General features: G+C 46.0%; 1 protein-coding gene across 1 annotated transcript in view; it reads left to right on the forward strand.

The window, feature by feature from the left end:
• Positions 1-17,825, forward strand: part of LOC146797362 (solute carrier family 26 member 6-like) — a 230,667-nt gene that overhangs the window by 71,344 nt on the left and 141,498 nt on the right. The window contains exon 5 of the mRNA XM_085627593.1: positions 15,254-15,420. Coding sequence (XP_085483719.1) covers positions 15,254-15,420 — 167 coding nt within the window. The remainder of the gene's footprint in view (positions 1-15,253; positions 15,421-17,825) is intronic.

A 17,825-nucleotide genomic window follows, 5' to 3' on the forward strand; every position in this document is an offset into this window, starting at 1 on the left:
GTTTTGGCATTTTGTGAGGAGTTGTTTGTGAACCATTATAATACAACCAACACGTTCACAAAAATGTATGATTTGAAGCATACTTTTGGGTGCCTTTTTTACTCCTGCTTTGCAAAACAAACAAACCCTCATTCCTAATTATGTAGGCTGGAGACCATGGGAGAGGTATGGTGAATGACTCCCTGCCGGATTCTATCCCTTTAACAGGTGAATCCAAGACAATGTGGCCACCTCTTTGAAAGGAGATGTTTCAAGCAGACAATCTGAGCATCTCCTCCACTGTCTGTCATTTTACTGCACTTAGTACAAGAATGTATCTTCAAATACTTTAGCTTCCATGTTATGCTTTAACACTGTATTTAAAGCTTCATTTGTTCACGCACGCGACGTAAAGTGTGCTCTCCCGAAACTAAAAAACACAAATACCAACTCTGTACTGTTAAACATCTTCGCATCATTATCTTGAAGTATTTGCTTTTTATTTAAATTAGTACCAGGTTCTATAACCCACGATATTCATTAAAAGCAATGGTGCTCTGTACAAAATAACACCATACCTCATAATATAAATACACAAATACAAGCACAATAACAATATATCTACTGCAGTCAAGTAAAATAAAATCTAAACCCTTGTGAACTCTAAAAAATTATACAAAAAAAGCACCACAGCAGCCATCTATGTAACAGTGTTTTGAGTTCCCTGAGATACAGACCCCAAGTGTATTCCCTGATGCAAACATTTGTTAATTCCTGTGTTTGTTCTGTGTCAATCTTTGGGCTTTCCAAATTGGCAACATCTTGGCTGTTGGGCTTCCTAGCTCCCGCTCACCACCTTAACATGCCCTCCAAGGATGCTGTTCTTTCACAAGGCAAGTTTTTCTCAGTAATTGGCTTTTTATTAATGAGACCGGATTAAAAGGCTCCTAGGTGGCTGCGGTATCATTGGAAATTCCCGAGGCCAACCTCGCCTGGCGTAAGTTCTCTGAGGAGATAGTATTGGCTTTTCGTCCATCCCTTTTCTTCACTCAACAGAGATGCCTTTTCAGATCTTGGCAAGGGTGCTCTTGTGGAAGAGGTGTGGCGCAGCGGCCAGGGTGCCTGACTCCGGACCACGGGGTTCACGGTTCGATTGCCAGCGGCAGGTTAGCCCAGCACCATGTGACTCTGGGCAATAGCTCGCTTAATCTTCCAGACGGCCCCAGCGCCGGGACACCTCTCCGGAGGTAGCTGTGTGCTTTACAATGCTGGTATTTCATTTCATTTCATTGGCTGGTACCGAACACAAGGCAATGGGTTATTTCTGAGTTGCTTCCAAGCTGTGCAGCAATATCTAATGCACAGAAAATTAAACCTACTATCTGTGGTAGTTACTTTCCCTGAGATATTTAATGTAGTCTCCCAATATGGGACTGGCAATGCATATTTCAATGTCGTGTGTAAGAAAGAGATGGTCTTCGCCACACCTTACCTGCTATTATTAATTTTTGTTCGCTCTTTAGCAGTCAATCGGTTGAAAATCTGATGACATCCATGCAAGATGTTCTATTCCTTTTTCCATCATCGATCAACCACTTTCCGTGGTCTGAAGAGTCGTCTCCCTACAGTGACCCTCCGGTTACTGTACAATTTACAAAGCATTTTACGCTCCATTTGTCCTGTGAGTTTTTGCTCAGCTCCAGTAGTGTTCTCCTAAGTGTCTAGCTTGCTGGCGCCTCATCCTGTTCAGGAGTTCTGCATGATCTTTGTTTTCACTCTCCTGTGTCCTAGCTCCCCAGAGTGCTCCTTCTCTCCCAGGGCCACCCTGGCTGCAAGCCTCACTTTAGCTCCAGCCCCCCTTACAACCCCTTTCAAGAGTTCCCTGAAGAAGAGGGTGGGGGTTCGAAAGCCATATAGTGCTTGAAAATAGAGGGGGAGCAGTTTAAAGAGACAAGCCCCTGACCGGAGTGCCTAGTTTGATAGTGTGTCCCCATGGAGAAGCACTTAAAAAGTTATGGAAGACCAGAAGAGAGCCCTCCGGCCAGCGCCTGCTGGTCTCCGTGTTCCTGGTAGTTTTACTGGTTCTGCACAATGTGGTGTTCAAGTGGTGGACTGCATGAAGCGGAGCCACGACCCCTCAGTCGGGTGGGCTCTGAGTTTTACTGTGATGAGCCACTGGGCTGCTGACTGCACATCCTGGGCCAAGAGGAGCTTGAGACCTCTTTCAAAACCCCCTGCAGACCCTGAAGCGGGCTGGTGGAGGGGTTGGGGCTGCAAGCAGAAGAGCACTTGGTCCAAGAGCGTGGAACGCCAGCTGAGTGCTGTGAGTGCCAAGTTCTAGAGGCTGCGAGAGGAGAGGGTTGCAGCATTTTGTGACTTAAACTGCCTTGTGGTGCGTGTTGTGACCTTTGCTGAACGCCCCACCACTCCCTGCTAGAGCACTCTTTTCAAGAGCATGCTGCAGCTTGCAGTGCTGCCTCATAGCCCAGCAGCATTGTTAGTGGCTTGTGTAAGGGGTAGGTTCATGTGCATGCAGGAAGCACAGTCTCTGCTTGGAGGCACTGCATATAAAATTGGCTGTGGGTGGCGATACTGTAGTTGCACTGGGGAAGCAACAACAGGGCATGCTTTATATTTGAAATAAAAACTTCAGTATGTCCGATATTGTAGCAGGTCAGTAGTCTAGTTGTCTTACTGGCGGGCGCGCCAGATGTAGTCACTCATCACCCTTGGGCCAGGCTTGGCCAGAGGTTATAAAATAAATGGAAGGAGACCGCTCGAAATCTTTCCGCCTGATTGAGCACTAGGTGTGGATGTGTACTTATTTCAAGTGCAGAAGCCGTATGCGGCGGCAGCGTGAAGGTGGCCTACCCCGAGAAGCAGGCACAGCACTGCCAACGAGGGCGGGAGGCAGTCCACCCATCCCTCAGCACTGCCGTTGCGGTCCCGCGGATTAGCAGGGCAGGCAAGATGCCCCAAAGAGATCTGGGGATCTGTGGCCAAGCGCATCAGCAGGCCAGCTGTGGGAAGACTGCCATGCCTCCACGTGTCCTTACCTTGCATACAGCAGTTGGCCGGTACATGAGGCAGGGGGGCACTGCAAACCGCAGCAGCGTCTGCATCAGCTGCGAGGTACTGGGTCAAACTTGACTTCTACACCGCATGTGCCTGTTCATAAAGTCAATAAACAGGGAGTGGCTAAGGAAACAAGCTTTCCCCTCAAAACCCAGCATAGTGCCACTCAAAAATATAAGAAAATTAAAACAAAAATAAGAGGAACTTTGCAAAAAGGACCCTCAAGGAAGAACAGTATTGCACAGATAAATCATTGTCAAGGGAAGGATACGGACCAGCGCCCAACACACCGGGGCCATACGCAGTCACTCCCTAGTCACTCAAAGAAAACCAAAAGGAATAGGATTCATATAACACCCTCAAAATGGTGGATGCCCTGAATGTAGCTCAACCACCCGGCCATGTTGTCACACACCATGCACTTATGGGTGTACTACCCCCATTCATTGAACTGGCTGATCCTGCAGCTGCCTCCCCAGGTGGAAAACATGGATACTGCGTTTGGACAAAAGTACTTCATAGGCACACAATACCGATGGTACCTTAAAAAGCTTGATACTCCTACATTGCACAGGGGAAGAAATGTACCTCCTATTCAAGCACTTACCAAACACAGGCCTACCTGCTGTTTATGACGCCGCGGTAAGAGCACTCAGTGTTCACTTTGATCCGCAATGAAATCCAGACTTTGAGAGGTTCAAACTGCACCAAGCCAGGCTACAGGAGTTAGCGAGCACCTGCACAGCTGATAACCAGCTCAGAGAGAACCACGCCCAGTTAATTCAGGGATGTTGCAACAAGACACTGTGCGGCCTAATTCTAAGACAACCGAAAATAAGCCTGGATGACATCTTGATCTGCCCGCCGCTAGGGCTGACAAGATGGACCTGGCACTAGCACGGACATCCAATAAAAATAAAGTCCTCAAGACAGAGCGAGCAGATGCCGTAAGGATGAAGGAGAGAGAAAGGGCCCCCAGAGGGTTCCCATTCAAGCCCCAGAAGAAAAAGTGTGGATACTGTGGGCGGGAAAAACATCCAATCAACGCCTGTCCCCCACAAGGCTGAACATACTCTCAATGCGGAATTCCTAACCACTTTGCCTCGGTCTGCCAAAAGAAAACCCAAAGCAGAGACTCCCGAGGCAATAAGCCACTGAGGAAAGTAGAACGCCAATTGTCAAGTACGAAACGTACACATTCCTATGACTCGAAGACCACCTATCAGTCTACCTACCGGGTAGAAGACTCATCGCCTGAAGAGGCAGAAACATTCCTCATATCATTCACAAGAGAACTGAAGAGGGGCCGCAGGCCACACCTCACATGCACAGTCCACATAGCAGGGTCAGATGCTAAAACTGTCATCGACACAATGTCCCACGTAAATGTCATGGGAAAACAGCAATACAACCGCCTCCGGCCCAGGCCATAACTAGTGCTGCCCAACACCAAAATATTCACGTATGGAGTCAGTCACCTCTAACCCTACGTGGACGGATGATGGTACCCGTGCAGTCAGAAGACCACGACAACGATCCATGTCATTGATCAAGAATCAGACACGCTAATCAGCAGCCACTCTGCGAAGGACCTAGGCCTGGTGTCATTTGGGAGGAGTGTAATGTCAAACCAAATGAATGACCTACTCGACCAGTTCCCAACCCTCATTGAAGGGCAGGGATGAATCAAGCATCCCCAGTGAAATTACACATTAACTCAACAATAATACCAACAGCGCTCTGGCACTGCTGGGTCTCATTCCACCTTCGACCAGTGGTGGAGCATGAACTGCAGAAACTTGAAGAACAACAGTTTATAGAAAAGGTCTCCCTGCTGACTCCCTGGGTCTCTCCAATGGTAATCGTCGAGAAGCCAAAAGAGTCGGGGAAGATAAGACTATGCATTGACATGCGGCTCTCAAACCGAGCTAGCCGGAGAGAAAGCCACATAACCCCAACCATGGAAAAGATAGTGGCTGACGTCAACGGCTCCCGATGGTTTGCCAAGCTGAACCAGAATGCAGGGTATCACCAACTGGTCCTGGGGGAAGAAAGCAGATTCTTAATCACCTTCAGCATGCACTTGGAGCTGGGCCACTATAAGCGCTTCAACTTTGGAATTTTCTCAGCGGACACGATTTTTCAAATTGACATACGTGAGACTCGATCAGGGTTACCAGGCTTTCTAAATGTTAGTGACAATTTTCTCATACATTCCGCCATGGCGGCTGAACACTACAAACCTCTCCAAGCCACCTTGAGAAGTCTCCAAGACCATGGCATCATGCTACACTAAGAAAAGTGTCTGTTCTTTTAACCAACAATAGACTTCTTCAGCTATATATTCAACCAGAAGGTAATACAGTTTGACCCCCGGAAATCCCAAGCGACAAAACAAGCGCCACCGCCCAGAATTGTGGCTGAGGTACGAAGTTTCCTCGGGATGGCCCCGTATTTTGGCCAATTCAACCCAGACCTGGCCACCATCGCAGAACCACTGAGGGCTCTAACCAGGATGGACACCAAGTGGAACTGGGGTCACCTTGAAGAAGCAGCATTCCAATCCATCAAGGATGCCATCCTCGACAACGCTGATATACTTCACCACAAGTGCACTGAGCTGTTGGTGGGCCTTGGAGCAGTGCTGGAACAGGAGCCCGGGCATTAGGCAGCCCTATCTTTCGTCAGCAAAGCGATCTCACAGACTGAGACACGATACGCCCAGATTGAGCGAGAAGCACTAGCGATCAAGTGGGCATGCCAGCACTTTAATCTTTACGTGAATGACCAGTCCTTCAAGGTCATCCCCGATCAACAACCACTTGTCCCACTGTTCCGGGAACCAGCCCCGCATCCCCCTCCCAGAATCGAGTGGTGGGCCATCGAGCTGCAACAATACATGATGGAGGTTGTTTACTAACCCGGAGCGAAAAACCCGTCTGACTTACTCTCCCGCCACCCAGTGCCTGCAGAAATCCAAGTCGACAATTCAGATGCGGAGGCAGTGGAGTCATATGTCAACATGATCTTGTCTACAGCATGCCTTTGAGCCCTGACCCTGTCTGGCATCAAGGAGGCAGCCGAAACAGACCCGGTCCTCACCAAGGTGCGGAATGCCGTCCAAAGGGGCACATGGCACAATTTTCTAGGATGGCAACAATTTGTCGGGACAAGATTGTGAGTGCCTCACGAAGATGTGAAGAGTGAGGTATGAGTTCAGCATGATCCAGGATGGAATCATCTTGTGCGGATCCTGCATTGTCATCCCAGCGGCCCTGCAGTATCATGTAATGCAGCTAGCCCACGGAGGACATAAGGGGTCGACAAAGAGGAAGTCAATGCGGAAAAAGGTATGGTTCCCCGGGCTGGAAGACCTGGCAAAAGAAGTCGTTTGGAGGTGTCCCGCATGCAAAGTGGCCGGCACTCCAGACCTGCGCCAAAAATTACTGAGCAATCGTGCAATGCGCCCTGGGAGCAAGTGAGCATCGACTTTGGGAGCTTCCAGGGTGGGAGATTCACTCTAGTCATGATGGATACCTACTCCAAATACCCAATCGTCAAAGTCCTCAGCTCAACTGCGATCACACACGTGGCCCCCATCTTGGAGAAGGTGTTCACAATGTTTGGTTTCCCTCTGAAATTAAAACTGACAATGGACTGACGTTTCAAGGCAGGGAATTCAGTGACTTCTTAAAACACCACAGAGTTCGCCATTGCTGCATCAATCCCCCAATGGCCCCAGGCCAATGGAGAAATTGAAAGATTTATGAGAACACTCCATATAATGCTTCAGATTGCGGTGACCGAGCAGTCTGACCCAGAACACCACCTCCAATTGTTCCGTAGGGACTATCGAAGCATGCCACACAGCACCACCCAACAGGCCCCCATGGACATTGATGCTTAATTGGCCTCGTCGTTACACGATCCTTGCGTGCCTGTGGTGAGGGCCGCCCCCTTATGATGCCCATGTAACTCACACACCTAGGGAAAAGAGGAATGCAGCGGCCAGCCACAAAAGTGGGTCCAAGTCCCATGACCTCAGGCCATGGGACTAAGTGGTCATGAAAGACCTAAGACCTGGGTGGAAGTTCAGGAAACCGTACGAGCAAGGGGTGTGGACAGTGGTGAAGATTGATGGAACAATGGTAACGCCGCAAAGGAGCAGGAGACCGTGGCCCGGAACATCTCTTGGTTCAAGAAGGTAGAGGTGGTCCAGCAAGACCCAACCCCGGAGGACGAGGGAGCAGAGGAAGGAGACTGTCCCTGTATGGGAGAAACCTCCGGAGTGGACACTGGGTCAACTGACTGGCATACAACAACAGAGGACAATCTACCTCAGTGCGTCAGCCATGGCAGCACCTCAGGGATCCCCCTTTCGCAATCAGCATCCAAGATACTGTCTTCGGTCCAGCCCTCCGCCCAGCCTGCGGCTCAAAGACTTTGCGTGCAGCCAGAAGATCGTGTATAAGTTATTGCAAGGACTGAGTTGGGATGGGATGTAGCAGGTCAGCAGTCCTGTTGTGTTACCGGCGCTCATCACCCTCGGGCCAGGAGTGGCCTGAGTTTACAAAATAAATGGAAGGAGACTGCTCGAGGTCTTTCCGTCCGACTGAGCAGTAGGTGTGGGTGTGTACTTATCGCAGCGCTAACGTGGCCTACCCCGAGAAGCAGACGCAACAGATATCAAAAGTGAAAATTTGCACAGTTCAATAGAATAGCCTAGAAAGACATCTATGATTTAAACAGGAGTCCTGTGTGAGCACCTCAACAAATACAGGCAAAACCCGCAGGAGGGTCCGGAAAGAGACCCAGTCCCTTAAAGTAAGCACTGATGCCACGCACTGGCACAGATTAACCACTGGCTGGGAGTCCCAGCAACCAAATATCACTTGACTGAACTTCAACTTGAATCATGGTGCAACACCACTGCTCAGTCCAGTAACCTGTTCAAGCCACTCTTTCTGAGCATCACTCTCATTGTCAGGGACTTCTACCTTCTCCTGCCACCATCTGGAGCATGCTTTCTCCCAGGATTCTAACCCATGCAGATGCTGTTCTCTAATTCTGTTCCACTATCCTGGCTTTTGTTCTTTTCCTGTCTGATCGAGTCCAGGTTTTGGTATGCTGAGATGTCATACTTTTGTCTTACAACATCCATCACCTGAATCCATGCTTTCTGGTAGTCTGTTAAAAAAAAGATTTTCTTTCCAGCAATATTCTAAAATTATCTGTGAGTAGGAGCATCTAGTATATGTTCCTGCTGTGCAATTGTTTTTTAAAGCCTTTGAAAATCTTCCTCCTCTTCTGGAGGTGTCAGCTGTGGTTAGCAAGCTTAGGTCTTTTCATTATTCTCTTCTTAAGTATGGTGCGCCCGTCCTACTAATTCAACAATCAAGCTACTAGTGCTCTGTGGGTCAGCCCTTGTGGTGGACTGGTGGTTGACATGCCTTCAAAAGAGAAGAATTGAGACATACTTTTAGGGCACCACTTTTCTACAGCCTTGCTGTTCCAGAAACCGGTTAACTTTGTGGCTTTTGTCCTTCTCAGGAAGATCCACAATCCTTAAATTATTACTACATGGCTTTCCGTCTGTATCTTCCTCTTTATTTCAATTTATGTACTCCGTGCACCATTCTATTAACTTGGGAGTTTTAAAGCCCTTTATGTCTTAACCTAGACTATCTATTTCAACCTGTGTTCCTTTCAGTCTCTCTGATTTTTTTTTTTTTGTTGTTGTTGATTTTTTTTAGGTCAGCTATAATTAACTGTAGTGTAATTCCCACCAACTCTTTGGTTCCCAGATGGTACCACAAGCCCTAAAGCCATCTGGACATTACTTCTTTATTGTAAGCTATTTCTCAGTATCCTTGTCCAGGCCTATTGATCTACTTTCCCTCCTGGCTGCACTTCATTTCTGATCAATGAGATGATGTATTTGTCCATTGTGTTTTCCTGGTTTAATATATCAGTTTTTAGGTCTCGCCTACATGCATAGGAGGACCTTTGCCGTCGTTCTGCTCTTTTTCGAAGCACATATACTCGTGCTTGTGGCGGCATCCACCTTGCGGGAGCGCACAGGGGCGTGCCACAAGCACGAGTATGTGCTTCCAAAAAGAGCAAACAGCTGCTGCTTTATGTGCGCGTTTTCGGAAGCATTCCCAGGGCGTCTCTTCTATTCTTTGCACTCCCCTCACCCCTCCCACTTGTATATAAATGTTTTTTGCTCATCATTCTTGGTGTATGAGGGTAGATTGGAGCATTATTTTTCTGCCGACACAGATCAACACTGCTACATAGAATGCCACACAACTTGTCATTCAATCATTTTTCGAGACTTAACATGGAGATATCAAAGCTGAATAATGGTAATGTTAACGTAATGCTGATATTTAGCCTACTCTTAATTACTCGCCATTTTAGCAGATAAGAGAACAGAGATGCACAGAGATTTATCCCGCATCTCACAATTTGGTAAACTAGTAAAGAAATGAATAAAAACCACATGCTCTTGGTGTTACAATTGACAACGTAACCATTAATTCTTATATGTTCTCCAAGGCTCAGGATTTTTTGAGACTGGAGCAGTAACTCTATTAATTATAAAATGCACTAGTAAGATTAGCAGAATTCTGTTTATAGGTTGTACTTTAACCTAATGGAAGGGCTACTGGAATTATGCAGCAGGTGAGGACCAAATTATGCAGCCGGTGAGGACAAAATTATCAAGCAAGAAAATGCAAATTATGTAGTATAAGGCAGCTCTTTTTGTGTTGGTATTATTTCATTATTTTGCAACTTTTACTCATCGTAACACTGTCTGGAAAAGATTTCACCTCAATGGTACCTGCTTGATAACCAAATGGAGCAATTGGCAATTGAAAGATGACCTGTCAACTTTTGCGAAGGAACACGTTGCAACGTTTTAAGTAACGTTTGATCTGTTTGAGCTAGAAACACGTTTTTGTTAAAACCTGCAGATTATGCATCCGGTGATGGATTATGTGGTAGATGCAGCAAATCCACAATTATGAGGAAAACGGTGCAGGCACAGAATCGCATCATTCTAATGGCCCGGACTAATTGATTCTCTCTGTCACACAGGCACTCCTTCTCCCGCACTCTCTTTGCTAATCATTTCATACTTTCAAAGGCGCTGGTGTGTGAATAAAAACTTTAGAGGGATGGAGGGGCAGAACGTGTGTGTGCATTGCTTTAATGGTTGATATTATCTGCCTTTCGAATATTTAGTACCTAATATAACTAAGTACCAGGAAGGGGCACCGTATACTGGCACTATGTGGAAGCCAGGCACGCAACGCCCATTGGGTGCAAAGGGCTTCAGCCCCCCCCGCCGTCGTGTGTGTCAGTCTGGGCTAAGACAGCGGCGCGGACACACTTGCAGCCGCACCCGAGCACTTCACAGGTCTTTAAAAGACCATTTACTTGCAAACGAGGCTTTGTTGTATTTTCACCCCTTCTTAGAGCCTTTGCATCTCCACTCTGCATATTAGTAGAAGACTCCACCCCCCCCTATATATTTGGTAGCCCCCACCCCCGAAATGTGGCTCTAGTTGCGCCTGTGGTGGAAGCCATCGCAGAGGTGCTACCTCAAGCACTGTATGAACACTTCTGTACCTGCTGTTACACTATTGTGACATTTGTGAGAGCTCTGAAGCAGACTTCATCTACGTGGAGAAATAAATACAATTACTTGATAAAAGCAGTACATTTGGTTACCCATACTGCTTTATTACTGGAGCATAGTTGCTGATTAGTGAAAACCCTTCCTGTTCTGAATGAGGCAGTGACTCGGAGGGCATTGTACCAGGGTTGCATTCTATTTTCAGTCCATTGATAAACACATGAAATGTTAGAGTTTTAGTTTCCAGACGGGTTTATACAATAGATTCGACTCCTAAAAGGACGAATATAAGAATTACTTTGGTGAGTTAAAGGAGCATATTTTATATCACATTATGTGGCAAGTTAAACTTCTTAAAACGTGCGACCCCCCCCCCCCCCCCCTGCCAGTTTCTTAAATGTAAACTTTGACTTCACAGGAGTGAAAAGCACAGTGACCTTAAAAGAACCGGCATAAATCTTTGGCAGCCCCCAGATAATGAATCCCCGCCCCATCCAGAGCAGACCAGACCATTATCTAGCAGGCTGACCCCCAGACAGCCAGCCATAAGAAAGACGACCAGATTTGCAAATCTATTTCACTACAGCAGCCCGAGTCTTCTGGAGTTTGAATGATAGCAGGGGTCGGGTCTCAGGCAGAAAGGAGTAGGACAAGCGAGGGCTGTCAGTGTTGCGGAGGGGCTTATCCTGATCAATTCCATCAGATTAGCAAGCATTTGCAATGCAATAGGTCTCGCATTTACGCGGGTTTGAGCTATTGGCATTGTAAACGACAATGCTTTATATTTATGTTTTAAAAAACAAAACCTAAATAAAAGGCATTGTCATTTACAATGTCAATAGCTTAAACTCGTGTAAATGCGAAACCTATTGCAAATGCTTGTTTCCTTCTCATTCTGCCCACTCATACTGTGGAATGCATGCCAAAATTCCCAGATAAGCGTCTCTTTGCTTGTGATTGTGTCTTCTGCTGTCGCCATCTGCTTTAGTTCACACACAGCTTGCAGCCCTCCAACAGTACTTGACTTCGCAACAATCACTTTTGTACCAAATTCATCAGTGGTTTCTCAGACTGTGCGGCCAAAGAGGGGGTCTGATTTACTCTTGTGTCCCCTGTTTATTGGCTAGCTCATTCCGCTGTAGCTTTGTTCATCGCAACTCTGTCAGTCCGTATCCACTTTACCCCACCCCGTTCCTTATTGTAGGTAGTACTTTCAGATCTGTAGGGCATCATGCTGGTGCCAAAGATAGGCATGGTCATATTGTTGTTCAGGCCCTCCCCAATTGCCTTGCTCGTGTTACTAAGTGTTTGTTGCTTACTGTTCCTTGTTGAAACACTATTCTCGTACTCATTTCTGGGCGGTGAGCTGATAATACCCCCATAGCTCTACTAGGGTTCTTTCCTCAACCATGATCCTTAGCAGAACCATTCCTGCCCCGAAGGTCCTGCTGAACTACCTGTCCTTGATCAGCTTTCACAAGGGGAAAGCAGCATATGTCTTCTGAGGTGCCTATGCAGGACTCAAAGATGGCCTCTTGAGCTCCTGGCGACTGATTTCCCATAGTTCCTTCTGTGACCGGGTTCTTCCATTGAGCAGGCATTGTTCCTTATGCTGCTTCGCAGAGAGCCTCACATCTTCTCCACTTGATACCTGCCTCCTCCATCCATCTCTCATTTCTTTTTAGCTGAAGGGAGGTATAGTGTATCCTACCCAGTTTAGTCGGCCACATGCCCGGTTCTTGAGTTTAGCACACTAGTGCATGGACAACATTAAAGGGAGATCTACAGGATTTCCACTGGAATGGCACTTTCATGAATGCCACCTTGGCTCAGTTTTCTAATATGTGCATAACTGTGCTGAACTTTGTTCCTATTTCAGCTCTCTTCTCTTACCTATTGCATGGTTGTCAGGTCTCTCAGTGCTTATGACCTCATGTGCCATTCTCTTAAGGGTGGCTTGGGCCCAGTAAGGAAAGCGTGTCCTGAGCTGTGGGGAAAGGAACAGAAACAAGAGTGCATAGAGCTGTTTGAACATGGGGCCTACTCTGGCCTTCAGATGCATGAGTAGAGTGTACCTTACTAACTAGGAGTGGGTTTGCTGGACCCAAGGGATGCCGCAGGTCCCTGAATGAGAAGATTGCACATGGTACGGTACGCACCTATGGATCAATCCCAAACAGCATGGCATGTAAGACGAACAAACTGGAGGAAGCATTTATGTAAGAAACATGATTTATTGTCTCTGCCTCCAAGGATGAAAGGTCATTGCAGCAGTGTGGTACCCTATGTACGAGTCCCCCAAGGATAGTGTTTGGACCAGTATGTGATCACAGAAGGGGTCTTTGTAGAAAAGTAAAGCGGTGACTCTCAGGTAAGTTGTGTAGTTCTAGGCTGCCACCAGTAACATCCTCTCTTTGGGTGCAGAAGCAAATGATGTGCTGGAGATGCCACACTCCAGGAATGGACATTAAGTGCCGAAGTGACAGATTATTAAAGACTGAGGGAAAACCTCAAAAGTGTCTCATTAACTAGGTCTCATTGTGCCAGTGGGAACTTATCTAGGTGGATTTCCAGTTTGAGTGGACTGAGGTATGCTGTGTCTTCCCTAAAGGTAGAAAGAAGAGCAGAGGGTGATCTTACATGTCCAGTTCGTCTCAGGAGCTGTCCTCTCCTGCGATGAAGCAGCAAGTATGCACGGCACAGGATTTTGTGCCGCATAAATGGCGTCCTGCTACTGGCACTGAAGGGTCTCAGTTGCCTGGAGAAATGTGCCACATTGAGAGAGCAGGGTGCATATGCAGGGGCATAACCGCACTTTATGTACATTCACTCGTACATTGCTGCAGCTCTCTCTGGTCCTTCTTGTTAGAAGCATGAACAGAAAGGGAACCCCTGATGGCAACCTCCTGGTATACCTTCCTCACCCCAGCATGAGGTTCAACAGGCATGGTCTGTCCCAGAGAATCAAATCAGGTTTAAAGATCACATGAGGCGCCTACTGTTTTCGAGAAGGTACCTATGACTTCAGCAGCCCACCTGACTCCAAGGTCAGGAGATTGTCCCCCTCCTTCAGAAGATTTCTATTTGTTCATTAGAGCACCAGGCTAGACCCTTGTCCAATACAAAGAAAACAGCAGCAGTGCCCTTCCATTTTCATGCACAGTTCCAGGTGAGGTCTGGTAACTCATAGGCCCTCCATGCAACCATGGCCTCCCCTAATACCGCAGTCCTTCCAGTGGTCTCCACTCCAGATGGGTGTGCTCCTGCCTCAGTGGATTAGGACTAGGGTGCATGGATCTATCTTTAAAATAAGTGCAAGTGCCTTGGTTCCTTTCACCCAGGCCAGGGCTAGTGGGATAGGAAACCAGAGTTCTTGGTGGTGGCAGTAGCTCAGGCCGTGGTTGAAGCCAGGGGTGTGATGATAGTCCAATCCGTGGGGAGAGATGCAATCTATGGATGCCACAGGTAATGCAGGACCCTCCAGGACTCATAAGCAGAGCCACTGGAATTATGTATTGTATTGTAAATGCATTTATATAGCGCTTGCTACCCCCTGACGAGGCATCAAAGCGCTTTTTGGCAAGTAGCACGCTGCTCCGGAACCCAAAAAGGATAAGTGGTGGATTAGTATACTGATATTTGAATTAATTTGAGTGGTGGATATGTGGGGGATAGAAGAGGGAAGAGTCTAGAAAGTGTTATTGGGAGATCATAGTAGTAAAATTGTTATTGTGGGATGAGGGATAGGTGAGGGAAGAATTTAGAAGAGTTGTTTGGGAGATCATAGTAGTAAAATGAGGTTTGGCTGATCCAAGGAGGGCTAGACGAGTCTACAAAGAGTTATTTTGTAGATCATACTAGTAGAATGAGGTTTTGGATAAGTTAGAGAGTGGATTTAGAGGATATATTGAGAGAGGTATAGGGTGAAATATAGGGCGGTGCGTCAACGTATTTTTTTTTTTTAACAGTAGAAGTAAAGTAATAAATACATAGATAAGTACATATTTATATCAAGAAATGCACAAACCCAGATACATACATATAATTATGTGGTTCTGCAGTTGCAGCGTTTTCTGCATAAATATGGAGTTGCCGCATTTGTCACCTAATCCATCATCTCCTGAATAATCTGCAGATTTTAACAAAATAAATAGTTTTAAGATTAAACTGTTCAGGAGTTACTTAAAACTTGACTACCCATGTTCCTGTGTAGTGGAAGGCCCTTCACAAAGATTGACTGGTCATCTTTGAGTCACTTATTGTTGAGATTGGGTTTTAAACTGGCGCCAATAAGGTGGCCTATGGGCAGAGCTTGTTACCATCTTTAAAAGTGTCAAAATAATCAAGTAATGCTATTGCAAAATGTGGGACGTTACACTGCATAATTTTCCTTTCCATGCTGCTTAATTTAGTCCACACTGACGCATAATTTACACCTTTGTTAGAGTTCTGTGCCCAAGTGACTGCATTTGTGTGGCCCACAGCTGTCGAGTGTTTTCTTTGTATTTACAACATAGCACTTAAGGTCTAAAGAGTCTGTTTCCCTTACTGCAGGTACCTTCTCCATCATCGCGGTCATGATTGGCAGCGTGACTGAGTCCATGGCCCCCAACGAGAACTTCATGCTACCTGGCAATGAGACGGTCCTGGACGTGGCAGCGAGGGACCAGGCCCGGGTGGACATATCAGTTGCCTTAAACTTCCTGGTTGGAATCTTTCAGGTGTGAAATTTGTTTAAATTGCCAATCTAGTGAGGGGGAGCAGTGCTTAATTTAAGTCGGTGGTTTCCTGTGCTCGACACCAGCACTTAATTCTAAGCATCTGCTCTTAATAAGTCTGCCACATGGTGGAGCTGTTGTATGATTTTAGCTGTTTGACTATTCAATATACATTAAAAATGAATATTACCTGTCGTCCACACAATTCTTATACCTTTGAGTTGCCAGAATAGTCTGAATTGTCACACTTGTAGGAGTGTGGTGGTTAGTAGTTATGTTGGTACTGCATTAGCAGCGCTGGCGGGGCAGTGGGGTTCTGTAAGAGGCAGTGGCCTGCTGAGAAGGACCCTGGCATTTACCTTTCTATAAATTAGGCACTGGGGGGGGGGGGAGTGACTGATAAGTAGTATTATTGGGTAGTACTGACCCTTTCAATGGCTGATCAATAGAACTGAGTATACTAAAGGTGCGGCCTGGCGTAATTCTGAATCCATTGTGGTGTCATGCTTTTAACATCTCTAATTCAGAGATATGTCGTTTGTAAAGTGTGAATTAATCTACATATTGTAAAATCAGCGATGCAGTTATGGGTTCTGTTTGGACTTGAATTTGATTTATGATTTGTTAATTACCCTGGTACCAATTTTTATAAATCTGAAAAAATCTTGGCACTGATTGAAATATTTTCTCAAAATTCAACAGGTTTGTCCATAATCGCCAAACTAATTATGGGTGATCTAAGAGTAGCATTTCAAATGATAAATCTAATAGTAATGTTTGTTGTCTAAGACGGAAAAACTGGAATAGTATCAAAATTAGCCTAAAAACAATAAAAAGATTTTCACAAAAAAAATAGCCTAAAAAAGCCCCTATTTGTTGTTTGGTGTAATTCCGTTCACCATCGGTCACCTGCATTCAAACAGGTGTCAGTCAGGCTTCCTACCAATATTCTACTATTTATTTGCAGATCCCCTATCTGTAGGGGATCGAAGTATTAAAAACATACTAAAAAAAAAATCTACAATTTAAAAAAATCTGTTTTTTGATAGAAGCTTTTCTCCCGTTGCTCATTTAAAAATTTGTGTGAAATTGAGTGAAAATTTTGAAAATAGCCTTGACTGAAAATGTTGTTTGACATTATTTGATGAAATGGACTTTTGCGAGTCCTGAGTCTCAGAAAAAACAAAACTTTTGATGGTATGATGGGGCGTGGCAAGCGTTACATGCCCATAGAAAAAGTGAGGAGAGATTATAGAGAGGCAGTGAGAATGTGTATCTTGGGCTCTGTGATCTTTAGAATTACATGGAGATCTTAGATGATGGGTGCCATCTGTGAAAGGCACATGAGATCTGTGGACAAAAAGTACTCCCACATTGGCAAGAAAAAGCAAGGAATCCCACATTAAAAACAAACAAGGAATCCCACATAGGATATATATATATATATATATATATATATATTACCTACTGGCGGTCGCCAGTAGGTAGTTATAGTTAGGACCCCTTTTCCATAGGAAATCCGCAACATTCTATTTTGAATAACTTTGGCGCCGGTCGACGAATCCTCGCGAATTTCTCAAAATAGGTGGGGCGCTACGCTCCGCTCCTACCCTGAAAGTCTCGGGAGGATTCGTCAAGCGGGGGCTGAGATAAAAGGGGGGTCCCAAAACGCGTTTTTCCCATGCATTTTTCCATAGGACCTTTAGACAGGGCTACAGCCCGAACGGCTGAACAGAATTACTTGAAATTTGGCAGAGAGGTAGTCCTCAGGTCAAGGAAGTGCCTTTTGTAGGTTTGGTGTAAATCTGTTCAGTAGATTCTGAGAAAATAGCCTTTAAATCAATATATATATCTGAGCCAGCTTACGGTACGCTTACCGTAAGCTTACCGTACGCGTACGGTGGCGTGCGCGAGCGCGATTCTGATTGGCTCTTAGATCTTAGTAAACATTCGAATCGGCCGAAACCAGGAAGCGGCGGCCGCCATTTTCTCTCTCGCACTGAGAGTTAGGTAGTCAAATAAAACCAATACACATGTAACGGAGCTGTTTTGACAGCTCACACACACATAGCCATGATGAGGGAGTCCCCCAAGACCCCCCAAGGCCAAAAATGCCATTTTTATTTTTTCGCTAATTTCGCCGATTACGCTTACCGTACGCGTACGGTAAAAAATGTAAAAAAAAAACCACTATCCACACTCTCCCCACCTCCTGTGTTTTTGGTGGCCGCAGGCCACCAAATGTGCAGGGCTTATCGGAGCCGTGGAAAACCACAATATTTTTAACAAAAATAATAAAAGAAAAAATTATCCACACTCTCTCCACCCCGTGTGCAAATGGTGCCCGAAGGGCACCATTTGTGCATGGCTTATAAGCACCGTAAGCACAGTAAGCACCGCGTGCTTAC

This window comes from Triturus cristatus, chromosome 9 (genome assembly GCF_964204655.1).
Source record: "Triturus cristatus chromosome 9, aTriCri1.1, whole genome shotgun sequence".
In the NCBI taxonomy this organism is placed as follows: domain Eukaryota; kingdom Metazoa; phylum Chordata; class Amphibia; order Caudata; family Salamandridae; genus Triturus; species Triturus cristatus.